Genomic DNA, 24,155 nt, shown 5'->3' with positions numbered 1-24,155 from the left:
AAAGTAGTATGTGAACTAGTTTTAACTATGATCACATCTTGGCCATCAGCGTTTCATTACAACTTACCAATCCCCACCCCACTTTTCAGATTATTTTGAAAGAGTTCCCAAATATATCATTTCACTCCTAAATAGATCACGTCTCTAAAGAATAAATATTCTTTTTAGACATTACCACAGTATCATCATATCTTAAAAAAATCATTGATCATTTCTTCATATAAAATGTTCAAATTTTCTTGATTTTTAGATAAATGTTCTCTTTTTTTTTACACTTGATTTGTTAAATAGGGTTGAAATAAGTTTCATATGTTACATTTGATTGTTAGGTTTCTTAAGTTTCTCTTACTTTTAATCCTCTGATTTTCTTTCTGTCCTTTTCTCCCCATTGCGGTTTATCTATTGAAGAAAGAGGATCTGTTCTGCTGATTGTATTCCTATGGTGTTATTTGATACATTCTTCAGTTTCCTGTATTTTCTGTAGATAGAAATAGGTAGTCAGATCTAGAAGCTTGATTAGACACAGGTTTGCTTCCCCTCCCCGCCCAGGAATAGTTTACAGATCAAAAAAGTTGAAAGCAAGGTCTTGAACAAATAATTCTACACCGTGTCCATAGCAGCATTATTCATAATAGCCAAAGTGTCCATGGACAGATGAATGAATAAACAAAATCTGGCATATATATGTGATAGAATATTATTCAACTTTAAAAAGGAAAGAAATTATGACATGCTACAACATCGAGGAACCATGAAGACATTATGTTAAGTGAAATAAGCTAATCAGGAAAGGACAAACGCTGTTTGACTCCACTTATATGGGATGCCTGAAGTAGTCAAATAGACTACCAGAATGGTAGTTGCCAGGGACTGAGGGAAAGAAAAGTGAGGAGGTGCTGTTTAATAAGTTTAATGGATATAGAGTTTCAGTTTTGCAAAATGGTGAAGTTCTGGAGATGGGTTGCACAACAATGTGAATATAATTAACAGTACTGACCAGTACACTTAAAAAACTTGTTAAGGTGGTAAATTATATGTTATATGTATTTACATGTATATATATATATTTGTACAACAATTAAAAAAGTAAAGAATACTTCATCGATAATGTTGTATGCCCCCATCAAAAGTCATATAGAGCTTTAGTTTCTTGTGATGATAGCATTGTTTGATCATTACCTAGATCTATTATAAAACAGTGATTTTTATCATTCCTTCTTCATTAACTGAGAGATTTCTAGAAAGAGAAAAGTGCTATTCAACAATTACTCAGTTATCCTGAGGAGGAGTTCACAATAGAAAGGCAGGATGTTTCTTTCCTTTATTTCCCATTTTTCAAACACAGTCTTCTATGTGTGATAAATTAGGAGTTTTGGAGGGTATTTTGTTTTCATTTTTGTATCTTATAAAGTTACAGTGTAAGCCTGTTTGGTATCTTTTGATCCATTGACAGTTGTTGTTCTTATTGTACAAATTATCTTATTTTTGACTGTTAGAATCCCCATCAACTTGACTTATCAAATCGTTTTGACATGATCCTGGTAGTTGGTAGTTCTCTTACTTGGTGGTATGGCGATGTTTCATGATCATCTTTCACATTGCTTTTCCCATGCTTGGAATCAGCCGTATCTGTCTGCTTCCTTTAGAGAAAAGTGGTATTAAGAGACTTTGATCTGGGTACTAGAGACTGAGGGACAAGCCGTATACATAAGCTTTATTTGTTTTTACATCTCTGTTGTGTTGTACAGACAAATCATATTCAACCAGTTCCCTCTTGATGGACATTTTAGTTATTTTCAATCTCTGTATTATAAATAGTACTGCAGTAAAATGGCTTGGGCATACAACTTTTTACATTTTGCCAGTGTATCTTTAAACTAGATTCCTAGAGCTGAAATCTTTGGACCAAATGGTACATGGTTTTGTAATTTTGCTAGGCATCAAATTTCCTTCCATAGGACTTGTGCCATTATGAATTTCCATCAGCAAGGAATAATTGTATCTGTTTTCCCATAGATTCTCCAACACAGTTTGTAGTCAGACATTTGGATTTTTTGCAAATCTGATAGAAATACTATCCCAATTGTAGTTTAATTTGCTATTCTTTTGTATGCAGAATTGATCATCTTTTTATCTATAAACCATTTTTATGTAACGTGGTTCTTTTTTCATTTTTAGAAGCCTTTTATTTCCTGGAGATATTAACCCTTTGTGATATAGTTTCAGATGTTTTCATGAAGTTGTAATTTGTGTTTTTACTTTCTTTATGGTGTGTATGTGTGTGTGTGCGTGCATGTGCTCACACACCACATGAAAGATTTTTGTATGATAAAATGTATCCTTTTAATATTGCTTCCAGAATTTGTCTTCTGTCATAGGACAGTTTTTCTACACTCAGGTTATAAAAGAATTTACCCATGTTTTCATCTAGTGCTTTATATGGTTTCACTTTTTAAAGGTTTATTGAGGTATAATTGCCATATAAAAATTGCAAGTATTCAAGTGTATGGTTTACTAGATTTGGCTATGCATTTATACTTTTATTTATTTTTTTCATTAAAAATGATTTTTTAAAGCAATTTTAGGCTTACCATAAAGTTGAGAGGAAAATACAAAGATTTCAATCCATATGATTATTTTATTACATTTTTATTAGAGTGTAGTTGGCTTACAGTGTTATCTTAGTTTCAGGTATACAGCAGAGTGAATCAGTTATACATTTACACATGCATGCTTTTGTAGCTTATTGTCTCATATAGGCCATTACAGAATATTGAGTGAGTTTCCTGTGGTATAGAGTAGGTCCTTATCAGTTATCTACTTTATACATGATAGTCTGTGTATGTCAGTCCCAATCTCCCAATTTATCCCTCCTCCCACTTACTTGGTATCTATATTTATTTTTAGATTCCACATATAAGCAGTATATATGATATTTGTCTTCGACTTCACTCAATGTGGCAATCTCTGGGTCCATTCATATTGCTGCAAATGGCATTATTTCATCCTTTTTTGTGGCTGAGTGATATTCGGTTGTACATATGTACCATATCTTTTTTGTTTATTCTTCTGTTGATGGACATTTAGGTTGCTTCCATGTCCTGGCTACTGTAAATAGTGCTGCAATGCATGTTGGGGTGCATGTATCTTTTTAAATTATGTGTTTTTCCAGATATATAAACTTGACTACTTTTAAAGTATTAGTCCTTGAGACGTCCCTGATGGTCCAGTGATTGGGACTCCATGCTTCCACTGTGGGAGACCAAAGTTTGATTGGGAAACTCAAATCCTGCAAGCTGTGGCATGGCTAAATAAAATAAAATAAAGTAATTACTCCTTGATCGCAGAAACCATGTCTGTTTCCCTTATTTATCCCTTTATTTATCATAAAGAGCTCTTAGGGAAGATGTGGATATAAATTCTTTAAACTAGCACTTATTAAATTTGTTTTCTTTATATTTCTTCTTATACATATGAAATTATATATATATATATATCTCAAATAATACTTTTAGTTTGGGAAGGCCCCCTCATCATCATCAGTCATTAATTACAAATATTCTTTGAGGGAGATTTTAACTGTTGCTTTAGGTGGTAAAACAAAATAAGACAGATTCTGCTCTCAAGGTTTTTTTAATTCATTTACTGAAAGACAGTGAAAAACAAAACTATAGCCAAATGAGTAAAAGAGATAGTAACTCTTATATAAATATCAGGAAGCTTTCCTGGCCAGAGTTAAGTTAGGGCTGAGGTTTTGGGATAGCAGTAAAACTCACATGGATAGAAAGAAAAATGGCCTCTCGGTGTGAAGGCAAATGGAACAAAGGCCAGGAGCCAAAACACCACATACTGGGTTTCACATCAGTGATGCGATGGGCCTGACCTGAGGTTTTATTAGAGTAGTGTTAGTGGAGAAGGCAATGGCACCTACTTCAGTACTCTTGCCTGGAAAATCCCATGGGCGGAGGAGCCTGGTAGGCTGCAGTCCATGGGGTCGCGAAGAGTCAGACACGACTGAGCGACTTCACTTTCACTTTTCATTTTCATGCATTGGAGAAGGAAATGGCAGCCCACTCCAGTGTTCCTGCCTGGAGAATCCCAGGGACAGCGGAGCCTGGTGGGCTGCCGTCTGAGGGGTCACACAGAGTCAGACACGACTGAAGCGACTTAGCAGCAGCAGCAGCGAATGTAGTGGAAAGGTGCTGATGTTTGAGAACTTTGCTCTGTCCCAGTCACTGTGCTCATAAACATTTTCCATGCTTTTATCTAAGGTAATCTTCACAGTGCTGAAGTAGGTAGTTTATTACTGCTCTGAAAGCAAAGAAAACTAGTTTTGAAGAAATTAAACTACTTCAGAGTCTCGTCTTAAACGCACGCGGAGCTGCTGCGTTATGTTTAAGTTGCAGGAGATCTTGGGTGCCAAGTCAAAGGGATGGAGCTTAACTCTTGCTCTCTAATGTACGCAGTGTTCATCTAGGGACCTTTTACCAAATTTTTCAGCAGACTTCCCGAAATTAATCTGTTTAAAGCTGTAACAAATTTTGGGCCACTCAAAATGTAAACTCAGTAATACTGTAGATGCTAGAATTTCAGTGCTATTAATAAAAGCAAAAAGCCCGCTTTCAGAAAAGCGGAATAGGAGACCTCTCTCTTTCTGCATTAGGCAACACTGGACTATGGAATGTATTCTCGAGAAGAAGAACTATTACGGGAAAGAAAACGCATTGGAACAGTTGGAATTGCTTCTTATGATTATCACCAAGGAAGTGGAACATTTCTATTTCAAGCTGGTAGTGGAATTTACCATGTAAAAGATGGAGGGCCACAAGGATTTACTGTAAGTTGATTTTACTACTTGATAAACTGTTAGGTGTCTTAAAATTATTTGTGTCCAAATCAGAAAGATAGTTAAACTAAAAAGTTCTGCTTACCAGTTATTTACCACTAACTTAGTAGTAAAGAAAATAGGAAATATGGGTATTAATTTCCAAGTTTTAGCTAATAATTTTTCAGTGACATTAGTTATATAATTTTTTAAATACTGAAAACACTTGTTATGTAGGAAGAGTTAGTAAAGGGAATCCGTGTGCCATTTTTTCTGTAATTGCTAAGTTGGATTTTCAAAGATGATGGTATCACAAGACAATCCCTTTTTGGTTCTTCTAAAAGCTTAATTCATCCCAATAAATAGTTTTATTTTTTTATTTATTTATTTTTTTAATTTTTTGTGTAATAAAGTTTTATTAAAGTATAAAGGAGATAGAGAAAGCTTCTGACATAGGCATCAGAAGGGGGCAAAAGAGGACCCCTTTGCTAGTGTTAGCAATGGAGTTATATACTCTCCAATGAATCCAAAGAATGTCTGGAGGTTGCAAAGACCTCACCAGACCCACTCCCATAATTTACATTTTAAGATAACAGAGTTGGCTAGAAGGTTTAATCCAAAGATTGTCCTCAGGCAGGATACATCCTTGTAAAGACCAGACCTACTCCCATAATTTACATTTTAAGATAACAGAATTAGCCAGAGGGTTTAATCCAAAGACTGTCCTCAGGCAGGATACATTATTGTTATATAATCCTAAGGAATGTAGAGGAAAAAAAGTAAAAAAGTTTGTCCTTTCTTCCTCCTTGAATATCCCAGACCTCTCTCTCCTTGGGGACCCCTAGACTTCTTATCAGCCTGCCTAGGAAATGACTCTCTCATTCCCCCCTTTTCTTTTAGGAGAATTATGTTGCCTAGGGAAGAGGGGCGTCTCATTCCATAACTGCTTCTGAGCTGACAAGGGGCGTTGTCCCTAAATTGGTGAGGCAACATATTCTCCTAATCCTCATAGTGAGGATGTCTGATCCAGGGGCTCCAAGTAATAGTTGGAGGAGGCTGTGGCACTCATAGGAGCTCGAACAACTATCTGTAAATAAAAAGCTTTTAGACGGTTAGAAAACCCCATTATACAGTTACAGATGTAAGGCAAAATAGTCATTAAACCAAGTTAAAATCAAAATGAAAAGTCACATTATGTCCATAGTTACATCAGTCCATCTATCTTAAGGTTGTTAGATGTCATCAGTTTAAGAAGAGGCATCACATGCGATTGTTGAAGGTATTTGCAGACTTGGAGAAAGTCCTTTCCTTGAAGTGGAGATGTCCACCATGGGACGCCTTCCACGGATGAAGAGGGGAGTGCTCCGCAGACCCAGCAGTTAGACCGATTGTGGAATGCAGCATAGGAGTGAGCCCAGGACAGGAAGGCGTTGTCTTGAGGATCAAACGGCAGACTCAGGATTTCTGGAGTCAGCAGAAGTAGGCTCACATAGATTATCAGGCCCATCTTGTCCTGAAGGATCCAGGACGAGCCCCCAAGGTGAAAGGTTGTTACTGAACGATGAGATGCGGGATTCTTGGCCTCCGGAGGAGATGAATTCAATCCGGGGCCAGAGACGAGGCTGGATCGCTCAGAGCTTTTGTGTAATAAAGTTTTATTGAAGTATAAAGGAGATAGAGAAAGCTTCTGACACAGGCATCAGAAGGGGGCAAAAGAGTACCCCCTAAATAGTTTTAAATTTTGATTTTATTCCTGGCAGTTTTTCATTTGATATTAGAACTATTCTTCTGATAGAATTGTGATGCTTCTAGCTTTCATTACAATTTTATGAACAAATTATTTTATACTGATAAAATTAAATGGAAACATTTAATAAGTGAAACAGGCATATAAGTTTAATAAAAGTATACAACAAATGATAATTACTCTATTTAACAGGTCTGGTCAACAAAATTTATGAGGTGCTGTTATATTGTCTTTATTTCCGTTCCTGTTATGCTTAGCTTATTAATTCATAGGAAAAAAATGATTCATTTCTTATAAGTTAAGGCATATAAGTTAAGTACAGTTTTCTGGAGAGGAGTTATCCTAGTTGATATTATACTTTGGGATTATTATTCATTTTATAGGAAAGGTGCTGGTAAACACCCAGTATTATATGTATGTAAATACATACGTGTAACCCTGATACTTGCCTTTAAATGTTGTTTACTTTTCTAGCAACAACCCTTACGGCCCAATTTAGTGGAGACTAGTTGTCCCAACATTCGGATGGATCCAAAACTATGCCCAGCTGATCCGGACTGGATCGCTTTTATACACAGCAGTGATATTTGGATATCAAACATTGTGACGAGAGAAGAAAGGAGGCTCACTTACGTGCACAACGGTAATTCAGGTTCTTCAAATCAGTTTTCCTGAAAAGTATTTTTAAAATTTAATTTGCTTTTGCTTACATTTTGAAATCAAAGCATGCTGGGTGATCTTTATATTTTAAATTTAAATCTTTAAAATTAAAAAAGAAATACAACTTTTTTTATAAACTTGTATGTATCACCTATATAATGCTACTTGTTTTTTTTGAAGTTGATGGCTATGTTTAATGTCTTGATTTTGCTGATATTATAGGTGTCTTCACATGTCCAAAATAATCAAGTATATATTCAATGCATGCACTTTTAATATCAACTATACCTCAGTAACCCTTAGAAAAGGTGATAGTGAAGCTTAAACAACAAAAAGAATACAAGTTTCTGAGAACATTAGATTACATAAAATTTCCAATGGGGGAAAAGAAAGAACTACCTCTACCACCACCAAAAATGAAATAACAGAAACAAAAAGAGCATTGTAATGCTGGCTTGTTTCAATGGTTATTTTCGGACAGCACAACAGTAGCACTTCTCTGATTGAAATAAAATTTAATTTAAAAAGTCTTGTTTTTAGGAAAACAAACAAAAACTCAATACACACTGTAAGAACTACTTAAAAATTTATTGTCCCTTTTTGGAGAGCCTGCTTAGTTATTGGAAAAATAAACCTTTCTATGTTGTGGAAATATTTAATTTTTATTGAAGTGACATTAATCATGCTAAGCACTACTAAAAGGGCTTCCCTTGTGGCTCAGCTGGTAAAGAATCCTCCTGCAATGCAGGAGACCTGGGTTCGATCCCTGGGTTAGGCTGATCCCCTGGAGAAGGGAAAGGCTACCTATTCCACTATTCTGGCCTAGAGAATTCCTTGGGCTGTATTGTCCATGGGGTCACGAAGAGTCAGACATGACTGAGCCACTTTCACTAAAAGCACAGAAATGATGTGGATTTTTTCCTTTTTCCTCTGAAGCTTTTATATAAATGAAAGAATGGAAATGGTGTATTTTTTTTTTAACATGGAAACAGACCTTACGGTTAAGCTCCATGGTGAAGGACAGTCGCTCTAAAAATTTATTGTCCAACTTTCCCATAATTTGATGGTCACGAAACTGATTTATTGGGCATGGGCATCTTCCTTAGTAAATTATTTTAGAACATCATAATGTATTGGCAACAGTTTTTTCATCATTAGGATAGTCAGTGTTATAGAAGAAGCCTTTTCCTGAACAACTTAACACTGATTTAAAAAAGCACTGAATTAGAAGTCAAGAAATCTGTTCTAACCATTGTCAGTCAACAAAGATATATCAAGTTCCTGTGTGCCAGACAATGTGGCAGGAACTAAGAATACAGAATTGAATAAGACATAGTCCTGGCCCTAAAGGAAACTTTATAGAGAGAGAGCAAAACAGAATGATAAGCAGCAAGCATTGGGCGTTAAAAGAGTACAAGCAAGGGTAGTGGTCCCAGAAGGTTACCTGGAGAGATGAGACTTGAACTGCTCTCAGATAGTGACTGTACATTAGCCAGCACACTCCAGGCAAGGGGGCAGCCTGGAAAGGCCTTGATGCAGAAGGCACCACAGTCTGTATGGATTAGAAGCAGGCTTAGGCTCCCAAAGCATGAGGTATGAGTCCAGATACAGAGGAAGGTGAAGCTGGCACATACGGGCAAGGAGAAGGGTGGACTATTTCTTATGTAAATGAATATGGCCTTCAATCATGATGGGGGGTTCACTGGAAAAAGTTTTTAGCAGTTGTATAGTGTGGTCAGAGTCATATTGTAGATAAATTGTTCTGAATACTTTGTAAAAGTTATATTTGAGAAGTGCACATCTAGAGACAGGGCAAAGCTTAACTAGTGTAAATACTGTAAATACCCAGGTCTTAACAACCTAAAACTAGAGTGTAGAATAGAGAAAAGGGGGTGGAGTAGGGAAATTTTTAAGTAAAATGTCCATATTTTGGTGTTTAGTGAGTCTTCATCTGGAGTCAGGAAATCAGGACAGCTACCACTGGCAAAGCAAAGTTTAGGTTAATAGTTAGTAAATCTGGGATGCAAATCCTAGCCATTTGTTCATGGTTTCAACAAACGTTAGAGACTGACTATGTACTAGTTATTGTGCTTGAGGCTGGGACTGCTTTGACAGTGACTGTTAGAAATAAGGCATGTTTTTAGTCTGTATATTCTTTCTTTTGGTAGAATTGTTTTCCATAAAGGATTATTGTGAAAATTGGCAGAATTTAAAGTAGAAACCACTGAAATCCTGCTTGATGTGTGTGTGTGCTGGTTGTGTGTGTGTGTTGGAATTTATTCTATCAATCTGTGAAGTGATTCTCTTGTGTGACGTTTTCCTTTGTGACAATTTTATTTCTGTCTGGCTGTGCTGGGTCTTGGTTGCTGCGGAGGCTTTTCTCTGGTTGCGGCGAGTGCCGTGTGGAGGCTGCTTAGTGTGGAGGCTCTTCTGTTGCAGAGCAAGGGCTGCGGGCACGCGGGCTCGTATTTGGGGCTCACGGGCTCTAGAGCAGACTCAGTAGTTGTGGTGCGCAGACTTAGCTGCTCCGTGGCGTGTGGGATCTTCCCAGACCGGGGATTGAGCTTGTGTCTCCTGCATTGGCAGGCAGATTCTTTACCACTGAGCCACCAGGGAAGCCCGCTGTAATACTGTTTTTATTCATTTCTTTTCTGTGCATGTAGGTATGTTGTTTATTTTCAGGGTTAGTGTAGTAGTTAAAAATACAGTCTAGAACTGGAGTATCTAGATTTGAGTCTCATCTACTGTTTTTTACTTCTGTTCCTTTGAGTAAGTTGTTTAACCTATCTTTGTTTTCATATCTCTAGAAAGGTAAATGAATAGTATGTCATCATAAGGTTGTTATTGAAGTTTTAATATTTGCGAAGTGTTTTAGACAGGGTCTGAAACACAGTAAGTACTGTTTAATTTGTTTACTTAGAAAAGTAGGTAGAGAGTAAGCATCATCACTTTTATTTCTCTTATCACAGTAAGTTTCCAAGTGAAAGTCTTGTTTTGCATGGGTTTATTAGTTGCTCAGCATGTGCATTTGCTTATTCTCCACCTTGTGTAAGAGAGAGACTTAATGTAATACCGACCTTTACTCTGAAAGGACATATCTTATTGGGAGAACAAGGTGATACCATTTATTCATCTAATTAATCTTAGTAATTGAGGTCATCACCAGAGATGCCTGTAATAAGTGATAGAGAGATATAAATGAGTGATATGTATTCTCACATCTACAGGAGAACAAAATATAAAACAGAATGGGAGGTATAACTTGGGAGTCGTTGACCGATCCAAGAAAACTGAGCACTGATGGCTACATCTTTAATTACAAAATTCAGAAACCCTGAAAACGGAGCTTAGTTTTGATTAAGTTGGTGCTAAAACTTCTTTGGTGGCAAGATGTGACCTGAACTGACCTGAGGATATTTATAGTCTTAATCCTACTTAGTTTGCCTATTCCTAAATTTGCTGCAAGAATATTAGTGTATTTGATTACAAGGTATTTGATTACCCTGCTGTGGAGATATGACATAATTGTGTGTTGATATATAAACATGAAAAGAATTCCCCAGATTCTGTGTTTTGAACACTTCTGGACTCAAAATTTTGTTGTTGTTTTCTAACTTGATTTTTATTTTATATTATAGTTGATTTACAGTGTTGTGTTAGTTTTAGGTGTATTGCAGTGATTCGGTTATATCTATTCTTTTTCAAATGATTTTCCCATTTAGATTATTACACAATATTGAGTAGAGTTCCCTGTGATTTACAGTAAGACCTTTTGGGTTATCTAATATTTTATATATAGTAGTTTATTTGTGTTAAGAGTGCCAATTTCTTTTCTTTTACATATGTGTATAGAAACCAATATTTGTTGTTTAGTCACTAGTGATATCCAACTCTTTTGCCATTTCCTTCTCAAAATTTTTTGGTAAGTGGCAATTGGTTCATATTACACATTCTTTTCAGGCAATATATAGAAAATATAGATAAGAAAAAATAATACATTGAAACTTACCTATAAAATTAAAATCACTGTGAAATATCACTATACACCCATTAGAACACCAAATATTGGAGAAGAATTTTCATACATTGCTGGTAAGTGTATAAAATAATACAGATACTTTGAAAAACTTATGTGGCAGTTTCTTATAAATTTAAACATAAAATTATCACACTACCCAAGCATTCCACGCCTAGGTTTTTATTCAAAGAAATGAAAACACATGTTCACAAAGATTTTTATACAAGAATGATTTCTGCTGAGCTCTTAGAGATTTTGGTCTGTTGGCTAAATGCACATAGCTTAGCTAACTGTTAGAATTGGATGAAACCTATGAATATAATAAATATCAGAAGACGTATAAGTATTTAACCTATCATTGTATATCAGAGTTTCCATCGGGATAATTCAAACTTCTGTCAGTGTCCTGACTGATCAGAAAACTTGAATGAAAATCAGAAATCTCAGGGAAAAACACAAAAACCTTTTCTGCACAGTAAACTTTAAACATCAAATAAGATTAGACTAAAATCTTATATTTTTGTAAATTGATAAATGACATTTTAAAATAAATAGTTTGCTTCAGATAAATTTTTTCTGAGCAAATGTGAGTTTCAGAATTGAAAATAAAATTCTTAGCTAAAACTGATGTATCAAACTTCTGTTTTGTATGTAAGATCAGGTTTCGTAGAAACTACAAGAATATATTTACTTGCACCAAAGTTTTTGAGATGGAGAGATAACTTGAATTCTGTGAACACCCCAATAAATGTGACTAATATCAGAAAAATAAAAGAATGATTTTAGCATCTTGATTCATAATAGCAACTAGAAGCTGTTCAGATGTCCAATAACAGATGAATGGATAAAAGAATTGTGATATACAATGGATTATCATTCAGTAACAAACATAAAGTATGTCTGTATGATTTCACTTACATGAAAGTCTGGAATATGTAAGACTAACCTTTGGTGATAGAAATCAGATCGGTGGTGCATCTGAGGTAGGAATGGACATTGACTGGGAAGGGACAAGAGAATGGAAATATTCTATGTCTTGATAGGGTTAGGAGAGTACATGTCGCCGTGACCCTGCAAAGACATGTATTCTTTTCGCCAGGGTCCTAGCTAAATGGGAAGATAAAAACTGACATTTTGGTTTAGGCTTTGTTGTAAGTACTTTATGTAAAATAGCTCATTTAATCCTTATAACAACCATATAAGGTAGGGTCTTATTCCCATTTACAAATGGGACACTGCAACAGAATGTGATCGGGTGATTTGCCTAGGATCAGTCATTTGGTGGATGATGGAATCCAGATTTGAAGTCCATTTGGCTTCACAGTTCACCATGGTACTATAGCTGCCTTTCAAAATAAATGGATCATTCTGCTTTGTACCTGTGAAGAGATGAGAACTTCTGTGAAAATTTTGCCTTTATGTTTGTCTAGAGCTAGCCAACATGGAGGAGGATCCCAGATCAGCCGGAGTTGCTACCTTTGTTCTTCAAGAAGAATTTGATAGATACTCTGGTTATTGGTGGTGTCCAGAAGCTGAAACAAGTAAGAGGGTTCAATATACTATAAGTCAGTTAAAGTATTATGAGGTTCAGCTACCAGTTAACTGCACAGATTCTTAATTCTGAATAGTAGATTCTTAAATGATGAAGGTTGGATCTTACCAGTAGTTGCTGTGAATATTCAGGCTGTATATCACCATAATGAATTCTCATAAAAAACAATTAGTTGTATTATGGTTCAGTGCCCCAGGTCCTTCAACTCTCCTTGCCAGTTTTTCTTTTTTTTCCTTTCTTTTTTTAATTTTTTTTTTTCCCCATTTTTAATTTTTTGGCTGCACCATGCAGCATATGGGATCATATGGGATCTTCCTCAATCAGGGATCGAACCTATGCCCCCTGCCTTGGAAGCACAGAGTCTCAACCACTGGACCACCATGGAAGTCCTGCCAGTTTTTCATCTAGAAGCTGGTTGGTGGCAACATTGGTAGCAAAATACAAAATACCACCCTTTAGTGGGAGTTGCTGTAAAACTATAGGATTGCCTAGAGAGTCTGCATGAACAGATGGCCAAATTAGTATATGAATGGATCAGGAAAAAAAAGGCAAAAATTCCTTCTTTTTCTTTGTAAATTCACACGTATTTCACTAGCTGAGAAACAGCTCTCTAAAGCAGTAGCTTTCAAACTTTTTGACTGTGATCTGGTTAGAAATTTGCTTTACATCCTAGCCTAATACATTGTACATATATTCTACATAAAACTGAAAACAAATTTCATGAAGCAATGCTTAATCTTATATATAATGTGTTCATTTTTTTTTTTGCTTGTCCTATTTTTTAAATGCTGATTATGACCAACTAAAAGATTTCATGACCCACTAATGGATTGCACGTAGCATTCTGAACACATCTCTAAGGGACCCTGAAAGATATTTATATTTAAGCCATATCTTAGATTTGGACATTTTAAGATGTAAAATGTTTTGCCATAACTATGTTCTTAGAACAAGATTATGACATGAATTAGAGAAACCATTAAAAAAACCTGGACTCCTTTAAAGTGGGATTTATTTTGTTATAGAAAATATTGTAAGTGTAATAATTCCTGAAAGGAATGCATTTTAAGGTATGCAGGAACTGAAATACTTCACAAGTGTGTTTCTTCCATTTTATGTGTGTGTGTATGTGTGTGTGATGATCTTCAATTTTTATCTCCAAGAGTAGTAACCTTTAACCAATAAAAGTGAATTAGCAGTAACTCACCTTGCTACTGCAAAGATTAGTAGTATTTTCATACATGAAAGGCAGTATATTTTATACATAAACTATTTTTTACTATGGGAAATAGAATATTAGAGGGAATGGTCAATGGTGATAATTTTCTGGCATAATACTCCCAAATTTTCAATATTTAATTTCCTTTTAAGCTCCCAGTGGCAGTAAAATTCTTAGAATTCTTTATGAAGAAAATGATGAATCTGAGGTGGAAATTATTCATGTTACATCCCCCATGTTGGAAACAAGGAGAGCAGATTCATTCCGTTATCCTAAAACAGGTACTACATTCCATTGACGTTTATATACACTCATTCCTACTTTTCAAACAAGATTCTTTTGCATTCGTTCAAAAGTTTGGTTAACATTGATCCTTTACAGACTGAAGGATAGATTGTTAAGTGTCTCTGAAGTAAATTTTTTAAATTATAGGCTGATCCTTTTAAATTATTTCAAAGGTAGGGAAGTGCACAAAACTGATTATTTCAAGGAACGGATAAAGAAGTATCTTTGCTACAAAATAAAAGATTTTTAAGGGATTATGTTCTTAATAAATTAGCCATTTTTTCCCCATATTGCTATTTATAGCATTTCAGTTGTGAAATGATGTAGGATTCCCCTTCATTACCTACTGACTCCTGATGTTTTTTGGCACCTTCTTTTATAGTCATATTGAAAATTATGAATTTGGGATAGAATTTTGAGTTTTTTATGTAATAAAGCCCTGACTAAATGCAATATTCCTTATTTGACTAAAAAGGATTCATCTGGTAAAATTAGTTTGAATAGCTTTATATTACTGTTTGTTTATATCTCTTCCTAAAGGCACAGCAAATCCAAAAGTCACTTTTAAGATGTCAGAAATACTGATTGATGCTGAAGGAAGGGTAAGTATAAAATGCTGAGTTAACTTTTTGTGTCATTTTGTCCGTCAACAGAGATTGTAGATGTGCTTTCTTATATTTTGGACTTGTGGAACTTGCTGAGACATCTGTAGATCATGATTTCAGGTTGACCTCATTTTCTACTTTGAAAACTTTCTTACTGGTTCCCAAGTTAGGAATATGGGGAGATGCATATTTACCACTCCTTTCCAGTAGTTTTTCCTCTTTGCCTATGTTAATTCTCCAGATCAGTATTTCTTAAATAGTGGTTATTGACTGATGAGTTATCCTCTGTGTTGAATAGTTGTCTGTCTTAGATTAATTATCCCTCATGTTTTTATGCTGCTGCTTTCCACAGTCAGATGCCTATAAGCTTAATGTACACATAATTAAAAAAAACTTCTCTGCTAGACTTTTTAAAAACAGCTTTATTGAAGTATAATTCACATACAATATAATTCACTCATTTAAAGTTTAAAATGGCTTTTAGTATATTCTCAAGATTTGTGCAGCTATCACCACAGTCAATTTTAGAACATTTTCCTTACTCCTAAAGGAAATTCACATTCCTTAGTCATCACCCCCAAACCTCTCCATGCCCCCAGCCATAGGCAGCTGCTAATCTATTTTCTGTCTATGGATTTACCTGTTCTGGACATTTCATATAAATGGAATCATACAGTATCTAGTCTGTTCTTTCACTTAACATCTTGTTTTCAAGCACTAATCCTGTGGCACCAAGTAACAGCACTTCATTACTTTTTATCACCTAAAAATACTCTATTGTGTGGATATATACCACATTTTATTTATCCACTCATCAGTTTTAGACATTTGGGTTCTTCCAGATTTTGGTTTCTAAACGTAATGCTACCAATAATGTGGATGTACAAGTTTTTGTACGGTCATACATTTTCATTTCTCTTGGTTAGATACCTAGGAGTGAAATTGTTGGGTCATATTATAATTCTGTGTTTTAACCTTTTGAGGAACTTCCAAATGGTTTTTGCAGTGGCTGCACTATTTTATATTTCCACCAGCAGTGTATGAGGTTTCCAGCTTATCCACATCTTCATCAACTCTGGTTATTATTTGTCTTATAGGCATCTTAGGGGATTTGAAGTTGCATCTTATTGTGGTTTTGATTTACATTTTTCTAATGATTAATGTTATTGAGCATCTTTTCGTGTGCTTATTGGCCATTTGTATATCTTCTTTGGAGAGCAATCTATTCAGATCCTTTTGTTCATTTTTAGAAATGTATATTTTAAAGTGTGTTAGCCAGACTATTTAGGGAAAAAAGTTTGCTTACTCAAGATCATTTCACTAATGTATTATACATATAGTATTTTAAACTAAAATGTAAGGAACTAGAGACTACTATTTTTCTTAGATACTAGAGTCTATAAAGTGATTAAAATCTGATTTTACCAGTTACAATCAAGAGTTCTATTAGTATAAACTAATGGAAAAAAACTTTTAGACTATGCTGATTCTTTTAGTTAGAACTTTCTTAGACATAAAGAACACCAATAAAGGTAACCCATGACTTACTGCTGGTTTTGCTATATCCTGTGTACCTAAGACTGAACAAGTGTCACGCTGTTAAAGATAGTGCTTTAAGTAGCCCAGTATCAGTCTTCTATAACTAGATTCCTTTTTTCTTTTTTAATAGATTATAGATGTCATAGATAAGGAACTAATTCAGCCTTTTGAGATTCTGTTTGAAGGAGTTGAATATATTGCCAGAGCTGGATGGACTCCAGAGGGAAAATAGTGCGTATGTTAAATTGTCACTTCTTTACAAATAATTTAGGACCCAGAACTGTCTGTGCTATTAGGCTCTTCCTTTCCTTTGGAGCTGTTTTCACATGTAAATTTGCCATGTAGTTAGTTCTGCACAAAGAATTTTTCCTGAACTAAGTGCACTTGTAATCCCATAAGCATAGGTGCATTGCATTTTATTTCTGTCTCTCACTTAGCCAGTGACAGTTTCACAGTGTTATTTGTGGTTAAAGTAGGACTTTCAGGCTCATATGTAAGTATATATATATTTTTTTAATTGTATAATTTAAGCAGAAATATTTGTACAGCCTCATGTGAAGATGATTACATGTATTTCCTGTGTCTGATGTGGACAAAAGAGTTTTCATGGGGCTGGCATTTGTTGGCATTAAAGGGAGAAAATAATTTCAAAGGCCATCTGTGATTTTGGAAATTTAAAGAAAACTACTTTTAAAACCTCTACTCAAGCTTAACTTTAAAAAAATAAGTGCAATATGTATACCTATGGCTGATCCATGTTGATGTAAGGCAGAAACCAACACTATATTTTAATTATCCTTCAATTAAAAATAAATTTAAAAAAATAAGTGTAGAATGAACTAATACTTTTCATTAGCTGTTTGTAAGTGATAATTTAACATATACTAAAGCAATACTGTCACTGTGGTTACAGAAATAACTGATGGGTGCTAGGGGAAAGATTAGTAGAATATTCATTTTCTGAAAGTGAGCTTTATTCTGTGCTTTTCTTTTGTTTATTTAAATAGTGCGTGGGCCATCCTACTAGATCGCTCTCAAACTCGCCTACAGATAGTGTTGATCTCACCTGAATTATTTATCCCAGTAGAAGATGATGCCATGGAAAGACAGAGATTCATCGAGTCAGTGCCTGACTCTGTGACACCACTGATTATCTATGAAGAAACAACAGACATCTGGATAAATGTATACATGTTTTCTTGTAATACTTGGTTTAAATATTTTCTCAGAATGTTAAAGTAAATGAAGCTTGATAGCAAACTATCAAAAGGAATTTTTTAAGTTCACAGTAATTTTGAATGTTATTTGCTTAGTTTGAACATTTCAAACTGGAATGTTGGTTCCAAAATGGGGAACGGTTTGTGGATAAAAGGTCGATGCCATTGCAATGACATCTCCCTGGATGCAGAATTGCCCTTGTTTCTGGACACATCAGATATTCAAAACACAACCTCTCCAGTGCCTCTGAGAGGACCACGAGAATCCTGACTAGAAAAGACTTTCTCTTTTAAGTTGGTAAACTATCCCAAAATATACCAGTTTGGGATTGAATTTTTCATTTTCCAGTTTAATGGAAAAAACTTACACAAGATACAAAATAAATAAAGCCAGTTCACTCTCTGGCTGCATATAGGCTTCATGTGATTCACCTAACAGATAACATCTGTTTTCCCTTGAATTGTTAGAATATTTCTCTCTGGAAAAGAAAAGTAGAAAAACATTTTTTTCGTCATAATTCTTGTAATAAGATTTATATCATTAAATAAACTTCATGCCATTTTTCAAAGAATTGCAGAGATGGTGAATAAGAAACAGCTTTTGGTTCTATTTTTCATTTTTCTCCATTTGGAAACATTTATTTCTCAGTAGATGACGTCTTTGACTAAAGTAAGATAAAAATATGAAAGGCCCAGGCAAAATCTGTAATTGTACATATACCATACCTCGTAATCTGACAAGTTACTTACATTTCAGAAAATGTTTATCAAGTAATTCTTCTTTCTCTCTGGCTTAGTCAAATTGTTTGTGTAGTATTCTCATTAATGTATATAGTAAATTAATCTATTTATTTTACAGATCCATGACATCTTTCATGTTTTTCCCCAAAGTCATGAAGATGAAATTGAATTTATTTTTGCCTCTGAATGCAAAACAGGTTTCCGTCATTTATATAAAATCACATCCATTTTAAAGGAGAGCAAATATAAACGATCCAGTGGTGGGCTGCCTGCCCCAAGTAAGAAGTTATTTTCTATTAAAAAAAGGCAGAAGGTGGGAGGGTCAGGGCAATGTAAAGTCTCTTTTGTGTACTTTATAAGCATAGGACAAAGTTTTTGAAGGATACATAATAAACTATTAATATTGGGTAATATTTGGGTATTACTTATTTTTGCTTTCTGTTTTTGCCTTGAATATACTTTTTGTTTCAAGTGAGCTCATGTAATTTTTAGATTTAAAAAGCTACTTTTAAAATGTTACAAAGTTATTAGATACTTGTATGTACTAGACTTTTTTTTTCCATTTATTTTTATTAGTTGGAGGCTAACTACTTTACAATATTGTAGTGGTTTTTGCCATACATTGACATGAATCAGCCATGGATTTACTGTAGTAGATTTTTTTATACCATCTGCACCTACGGTGAAGTTGATTTATAGGTATAGCTCTTCATATGATATAATTGTTTTCCAAAGTAAAATTAAATATTATGTCAGCTGAAATTAATTTCTTTTTTTAAAGTGTTGGGTTTCCTTCTGGGAAATGTAAAACAGATGAATGGGTAAACAAAATGTGTTTACACATACAATGGAATATTATTCAACCTTAAAAAGGCAGGACATCTGACACTTTTCTGCAATCCAGACGAACCTTGAAGACACTGTACTAAATGAAATAACCCAGTCATTAAAGGACACATACTGTGTGATTCCATGTATATGAGGTAGCTAGAGCAGTCAAGTTCATAAACATAGAAAGTGGCTGCCGGGGGCTGAAAGGAGAATGTGTAAGCCTAGAAAAAATGAAATAGTGCATTGAATACTTCTGTGTTTTAAAAAAGACTGAGTTATGGTTTTCTACTTTAATAATACAGTTTGTTTTAGAATACTAGACATTTAATGATGTTATGTTATATGCTTTACTGCCATTTATAACTTAACAGACTCAACATAGCCAGTTTTTAAAAATTGTGGTAAAATATGCATAACAAAATTTAAGTGTGTGGTTTCATGGCATTAAGTATATTTCCCTACTATTCTGCAACCGTCACCACCATCCATCTCCAGAATTTTTTTCATCTTCCAGAACTGATTCTGCCAATAAGTAATATCCAATTTAGTGGTAAATAATAACTTCTCATTCCTTCCTCCTCTCAGCCTCCCGCAGCCACTTTCTATGTTTATGAACTTGACTGCTCTAGCTACCTCATATACATGGAATCACACAGTATGTGTCCTTTAATGACTGGGTTATTTCATTTAGTGTAGTGTCTTCAAGGTTCTTTCGGATTGTAGAAAGTGTCAGATGTCCTGCCTTTTTAAGGTTGAATAATATTCTATTGTCGGAGAAGGCAATGGCACCCCACTCCAGTACTCTTGCCTGGAAAATCCCATGGATGGAGGAGCCTGGTAGGCTGCAGTCCATGGGGTCGCTAAGAGTCAGACACAACTGAGCGACTTCACTTTCAGTCTTCACTTTGATGCACTGGAGAAGGAAATGGCAACCCACTCCGGTGTTCTTGCCTGGAGAATCCCAGGGACGGGGGAGCCTGGTGGGCTGCTGTCTATGGGGTCGCACAGAGTTGGCCACGACTGAAGTGACTTAGCAGCAACAGCAACATTCCATTGTACGTGTAAACACATTTTGTTTACCTGTTCATCTGTCTTTTAACAGTGAGGTTACTTCTACCTTTTGACCATTATAAATAATGCTGTAAGGAGCATGGGTGGGCAAATACCAGTTTGAAACCCTGCTTTCAATTCTTTTGGGTATATATTCAGAAGTGAAATTGCTTGGTATTTTAATTCTTTAAAGTTTTTTGAGGAACCACCATACTCTTTCAATAGCAGCTGCACCTTAATACACCTTAATACATTCCTATTAGAAAGTGCACAGAAGTTCCAGTTTCTCTACATCCCTGCTGACGCTTGTTGTTTTCTGGGTGTAGTTCTTTTTTTGTTTGTTTTGTTTTGGTTTTGGCTTTGTGGTGGGGTTTTGGTAAGAGCCATGCTAATGGATATGCAGTGGTATATCATTGTGCTTTTGATTTGCATTTTCCTAGTATTTAGTAATATCATATTACTTAGCCAGTTTGTATCTCTTTAGAGAAATGTCTATTTGAATCCTTTGTGGACTTTTTAATTGGATTATTTGTTTTTCTCAACATACCCTTTAACATCATTCTTATTTGGGAAACACTGACCTATAATTTCAGACAGCAGGGTAAATACTCCCCATGACTTGCTCCTTCTCTTAGCATGATTTTTTTTTTTTTTTAATCAGACTAGATCTTGTATATCCAAGATAGAGATTTCTTCCCTAAGAGCCTTAGTTTAATTTTACCCTTGGTGTGAAATTGCTCTTACCTGTTCCTCTGTTGTTTAGACATTAAATCTACTTACAGATTCCGGAAAGTTTAATGATGAAGACTGGTCAAAGAGCTATGAATAGTAATTCACGAAAACAACATTCTTGGGACAGGGATTAAAAGATAACTTAAAATTGTATACTCCTATTGAGGAATAGGAGGCAGTGTCGCCTCGGCTAACATTCTTTTCGGAACACCTAGCCCCTGTCCCCTCTCGGTGTCTGCTTCTGGACCCTTCAGCTGGTCTACCTCTTTCCATTTCCCTCCTTTTTACTTAGACTTTCTTTCTCCAGATCTTCGTCCTTTTCCTTGATGTCCATTTTATTTTCCTCTTCCCTCCTCTTTTCTTCCATAAGTGGCTATAATATGTAACAATTAGCATTTGTCATACATTAAATAATACTTATTTTAACTGGTGATAAAATTTAAAGTACTAAGTTAAATTTTTGTATCTAAGAAAAAGAAAAGGAGTATTTTTTTAACTTGAGTAGAACCCTACTTAAAATCCTATATCATCTCAGCCTATTCTCAGCGATCATTTTCAGAGCCAGAGCTGGCAGCAGCTAGGCAGAGAGCAGGGGTTTCTTTCTTTTTTTTTTTTTTTTAACCTTCTCCTTAGGCCACTGACAGAGCCTCATCTACCAAGACAGAATCTTACAAAGATAAATGGAACATGTTGCTATTGACTATGGTTGTTTTTCGCAATAATATGGTTTTGTTTTTTGCAATAATAAACAGTTGTATTAAAATTTTACTTCTCTGGCTTAAGTAGTTTGTTGCATTTCTAGAAGAAATGCCTCATTGACGCATTAGATTGTTTTTGTCTGTCTAACCAAAGGTCTCGGAATGCAAGTGCTTTTGAGTTCTTTTCTGTCTTTACCGTGAGAGTCTATTTTGCTGTTTTAACTTTAGTTATATGGATCATTCCATTACTATTAAGAAGGCTCATAACTTGGAATTTTTTTTAACTGTAGACTTTCTGTTGAGGTGAAATTCACATGACATTAACCTTTTTAAAGGGAACATTTAGAGTGAACGGTGGCATTTAGTACATTCAGTGTTGGGCAGCTACCGCCTCTCTTTAGTTCCAAAGGATTTTCGTTATTCTAGACATAACTTTGAATTTTTAGTGTTCCTTTTTTGAAAAAGAGAGTTTAGAATACTGTTTTTCATTGTTTCATTTGCTTATAGTCTGATATAAAGTACTGAATTATAATTATATTTATCTTTAGGTGATTTCAAGTGTCCTATCAAAGAGGAAATAGCAATTACCAGTGGTGAATGGGAAGTTCTTGGCCGGCATGGATCTAATGTATGTTCTTTTATTCTACTGATATGTTTAGTCAACATCAGCTGTGTGTATGCAGTACTGAGAATCAGCAGTGCAACTTCACATGACCCCAGTGTTTTGAGAATACTGCTAGGGCCTCAAAGAACCCAAGTTGTTGGAAAGGGAGAATCTTAGTTTAAATTCTAAATCTCACCCATTTAATAACGCTGATATTAGATGTGTTCTAGTTACTAAAGGTCACCATTTTCAGATGGAGTGTTGCGTCTTAGTAAGGAAAAGGCTGGTCCGTACTTTCCAAGTCTTGCAAAAGTGAGTGAGGATATAGTTTGAAAACGATTTCTGAGTCTCTTGTAGACTACTTGTGTCGTTTCTGCATTGGTGCGTTTACAGTTCCTGAGACAGTGATGCTCTTTCATTAGCCTGTTTATCTCATCTCACACATTTAAAGTTTCATATAACACTTGCGAATTATATTGGACGTTTATACAGAGCATAGAGGGATAAGGAAAGGGAGGAAGTCCACCCTCTGCTTCACTGTTGGCATGTGGCTTGCTATAGCAACTCAGTGAATCCTAATTTTTTTCTTTTGCCTTTCATAGTACCTTGTATTTGTTTCAATTTTCAGTTAGATGGTCAGTTTCATGAGATCTCTAAGAGCTCCATCCTTTATATGTGTGATCCATAAAGTTAAGTTGAGGTATGCTACCAGGATTTAGTGAAGGCCTATGATTTCCTCAAATTGATCCAGAAATTTATTGAAGAATTATGTATACTGGCTACTATAGAAGTCACTCGTAGGTCCTTAGGTGATTAAGGAGAAAGAATGAAGATACAGGCCCCAGGTTTGTTTTTGTTGGTGATAACTTTAGAAAATAACAGGCGACCTTTAAAGTCTCATTGCCACTGACAGTGTCAGTTGGCCTTCTGGTTATATACTCAGTATATTTTTTTCTGTTTAGGGATCCTTAAGTGTTACTGTCAGATGTTAGTGGAATTCTTAAGTTCTGTAAAGTTAAGTATATTTACACTAATATAAGCTTCATGCTGTGTAATGGTTGGATAATACTGAGGGAAACCCCACAATTAAACAAAGCTGAACCTTATTTGGGCGACCTAAATGTCTTTCTATTACTTGCTATAATGTGCATCAGTCCTTTTCTATCACAAATATTGATATATTTGTCTCTCTTTCTTACTCTTCTGTTTTCCCTCTAGTCTTGCTTTTTTTTTTTTTTTTTAAAGTTATCTTCCCATTTTCTACTTTTGCAGCTGACCTGTTCACCCAGAGATTTTTAATGCCAGTAATTGAGTAAATCTTTGAGGCTTTTAAGTCTGTTAGCCACTTAGGGTTCTCAGAGTGTGTGCTCTTGACCACAAAGGGTCAATGTCACCTGGAAACTTTAGAACTGCTAGGCCCATCCTAGACCGCTTGAATCGAGAAGGTTGTCTGGAGGTGGGATCCAGCAATCTGTTTTACAAGCCCCTCCTGTAAAGTTGTTACAGGAAACAAAGAAAAAGGAATAAGGAATTAACTATTTATTTAGTTTTGAAAGGCCTGACTTCTAACTGCTAAATCAAGAGCAGAACCAGTCCTGACCTTTTACACAGATTAACACATACCTGTGAAGCTTCATGAAAGTTTGTTCTGCCATCTCTTATCCTTTGTATCCTTTCTGTCTGTGTCATATAGGCCTTACTTAATGTCAATTCTGTTTATTTCTGTATCCATGCATGCTAAAATATGTTTGCAATGATTGAGAAGCTTCTTGAAGAAAATGTGGCATCTAAAAATATTTGCTTTTAGAAATACAACTTTGTTTTCTGTATAA

The 24,155-nt window shown here is 35.2% G+C and overlaps 1 protein-coding gene across 7 annotated transcripts in view; it reads left to right on the top strand.

Moving 5' to 3' along the window:
• Positions 1–24,155, top strand: part of DPP8 (dipeptidyl peptidase 8) — a 55,359-nt gene that overhangs the window by 11,936 nt on the left and 19,268 nt on the right. For all 7 annotated transcript variants that reach the window (XM_043470824.1, XM_043470827.1, XM_043470823.1 and 4 more), the window contains 9 exons: positions 4,664–4,837; positions 7,047–7,215; positions 12,681–12,791; positions 14,174–14,302; positions 14,847–14,908; positions 16,581–16,681; positions 17,458–17,635; positions 18,527–18,686; positions 22,268–22,347. In XM_043470824.1, coding sequence (XP_043326759.1) covers positions 4,664–4,837; positions 7,047–7,215; positions 12,681–12,791; positions 14,174–14,302; positions 14,847–14,908; positions 16,581–16,681; positions 17,458–17,635; positions 18,527–18,686; positions 22,268–22,347 — 1,164 coding nt within the window. The remainder of the gene's footprint in view (positions 1–4,663; positions 4,838–7,046; positions 7,216–12,680; positions 12,792–14,173; positions 14,303–14,846; positions 14,909–16,580; positions 16,682–17,457; positions 17,636–18,526; positions 18,687–22,267; positions 22,348–24,155) is intronic.

This window comes from Cervus canadensis, chromosome 6 (assembly GCF_019320065.1).
Source record: "Cervus canadensis isolate Bull #8, Minnesota chromosome 6, ASM1932006v1, whole genome shotgun sequence".
In the NCBI taxonomy this organism is placed as follows: domain Eukaryota; kingdom Metazoa; phylum Chordata; class Mammalia; order Artiodactyla; family Cervidae; genus Cervus; species Cervus canadensis.
This window is presented reverse-complemented; position numbering and strand designations above follow the sequence as displayed.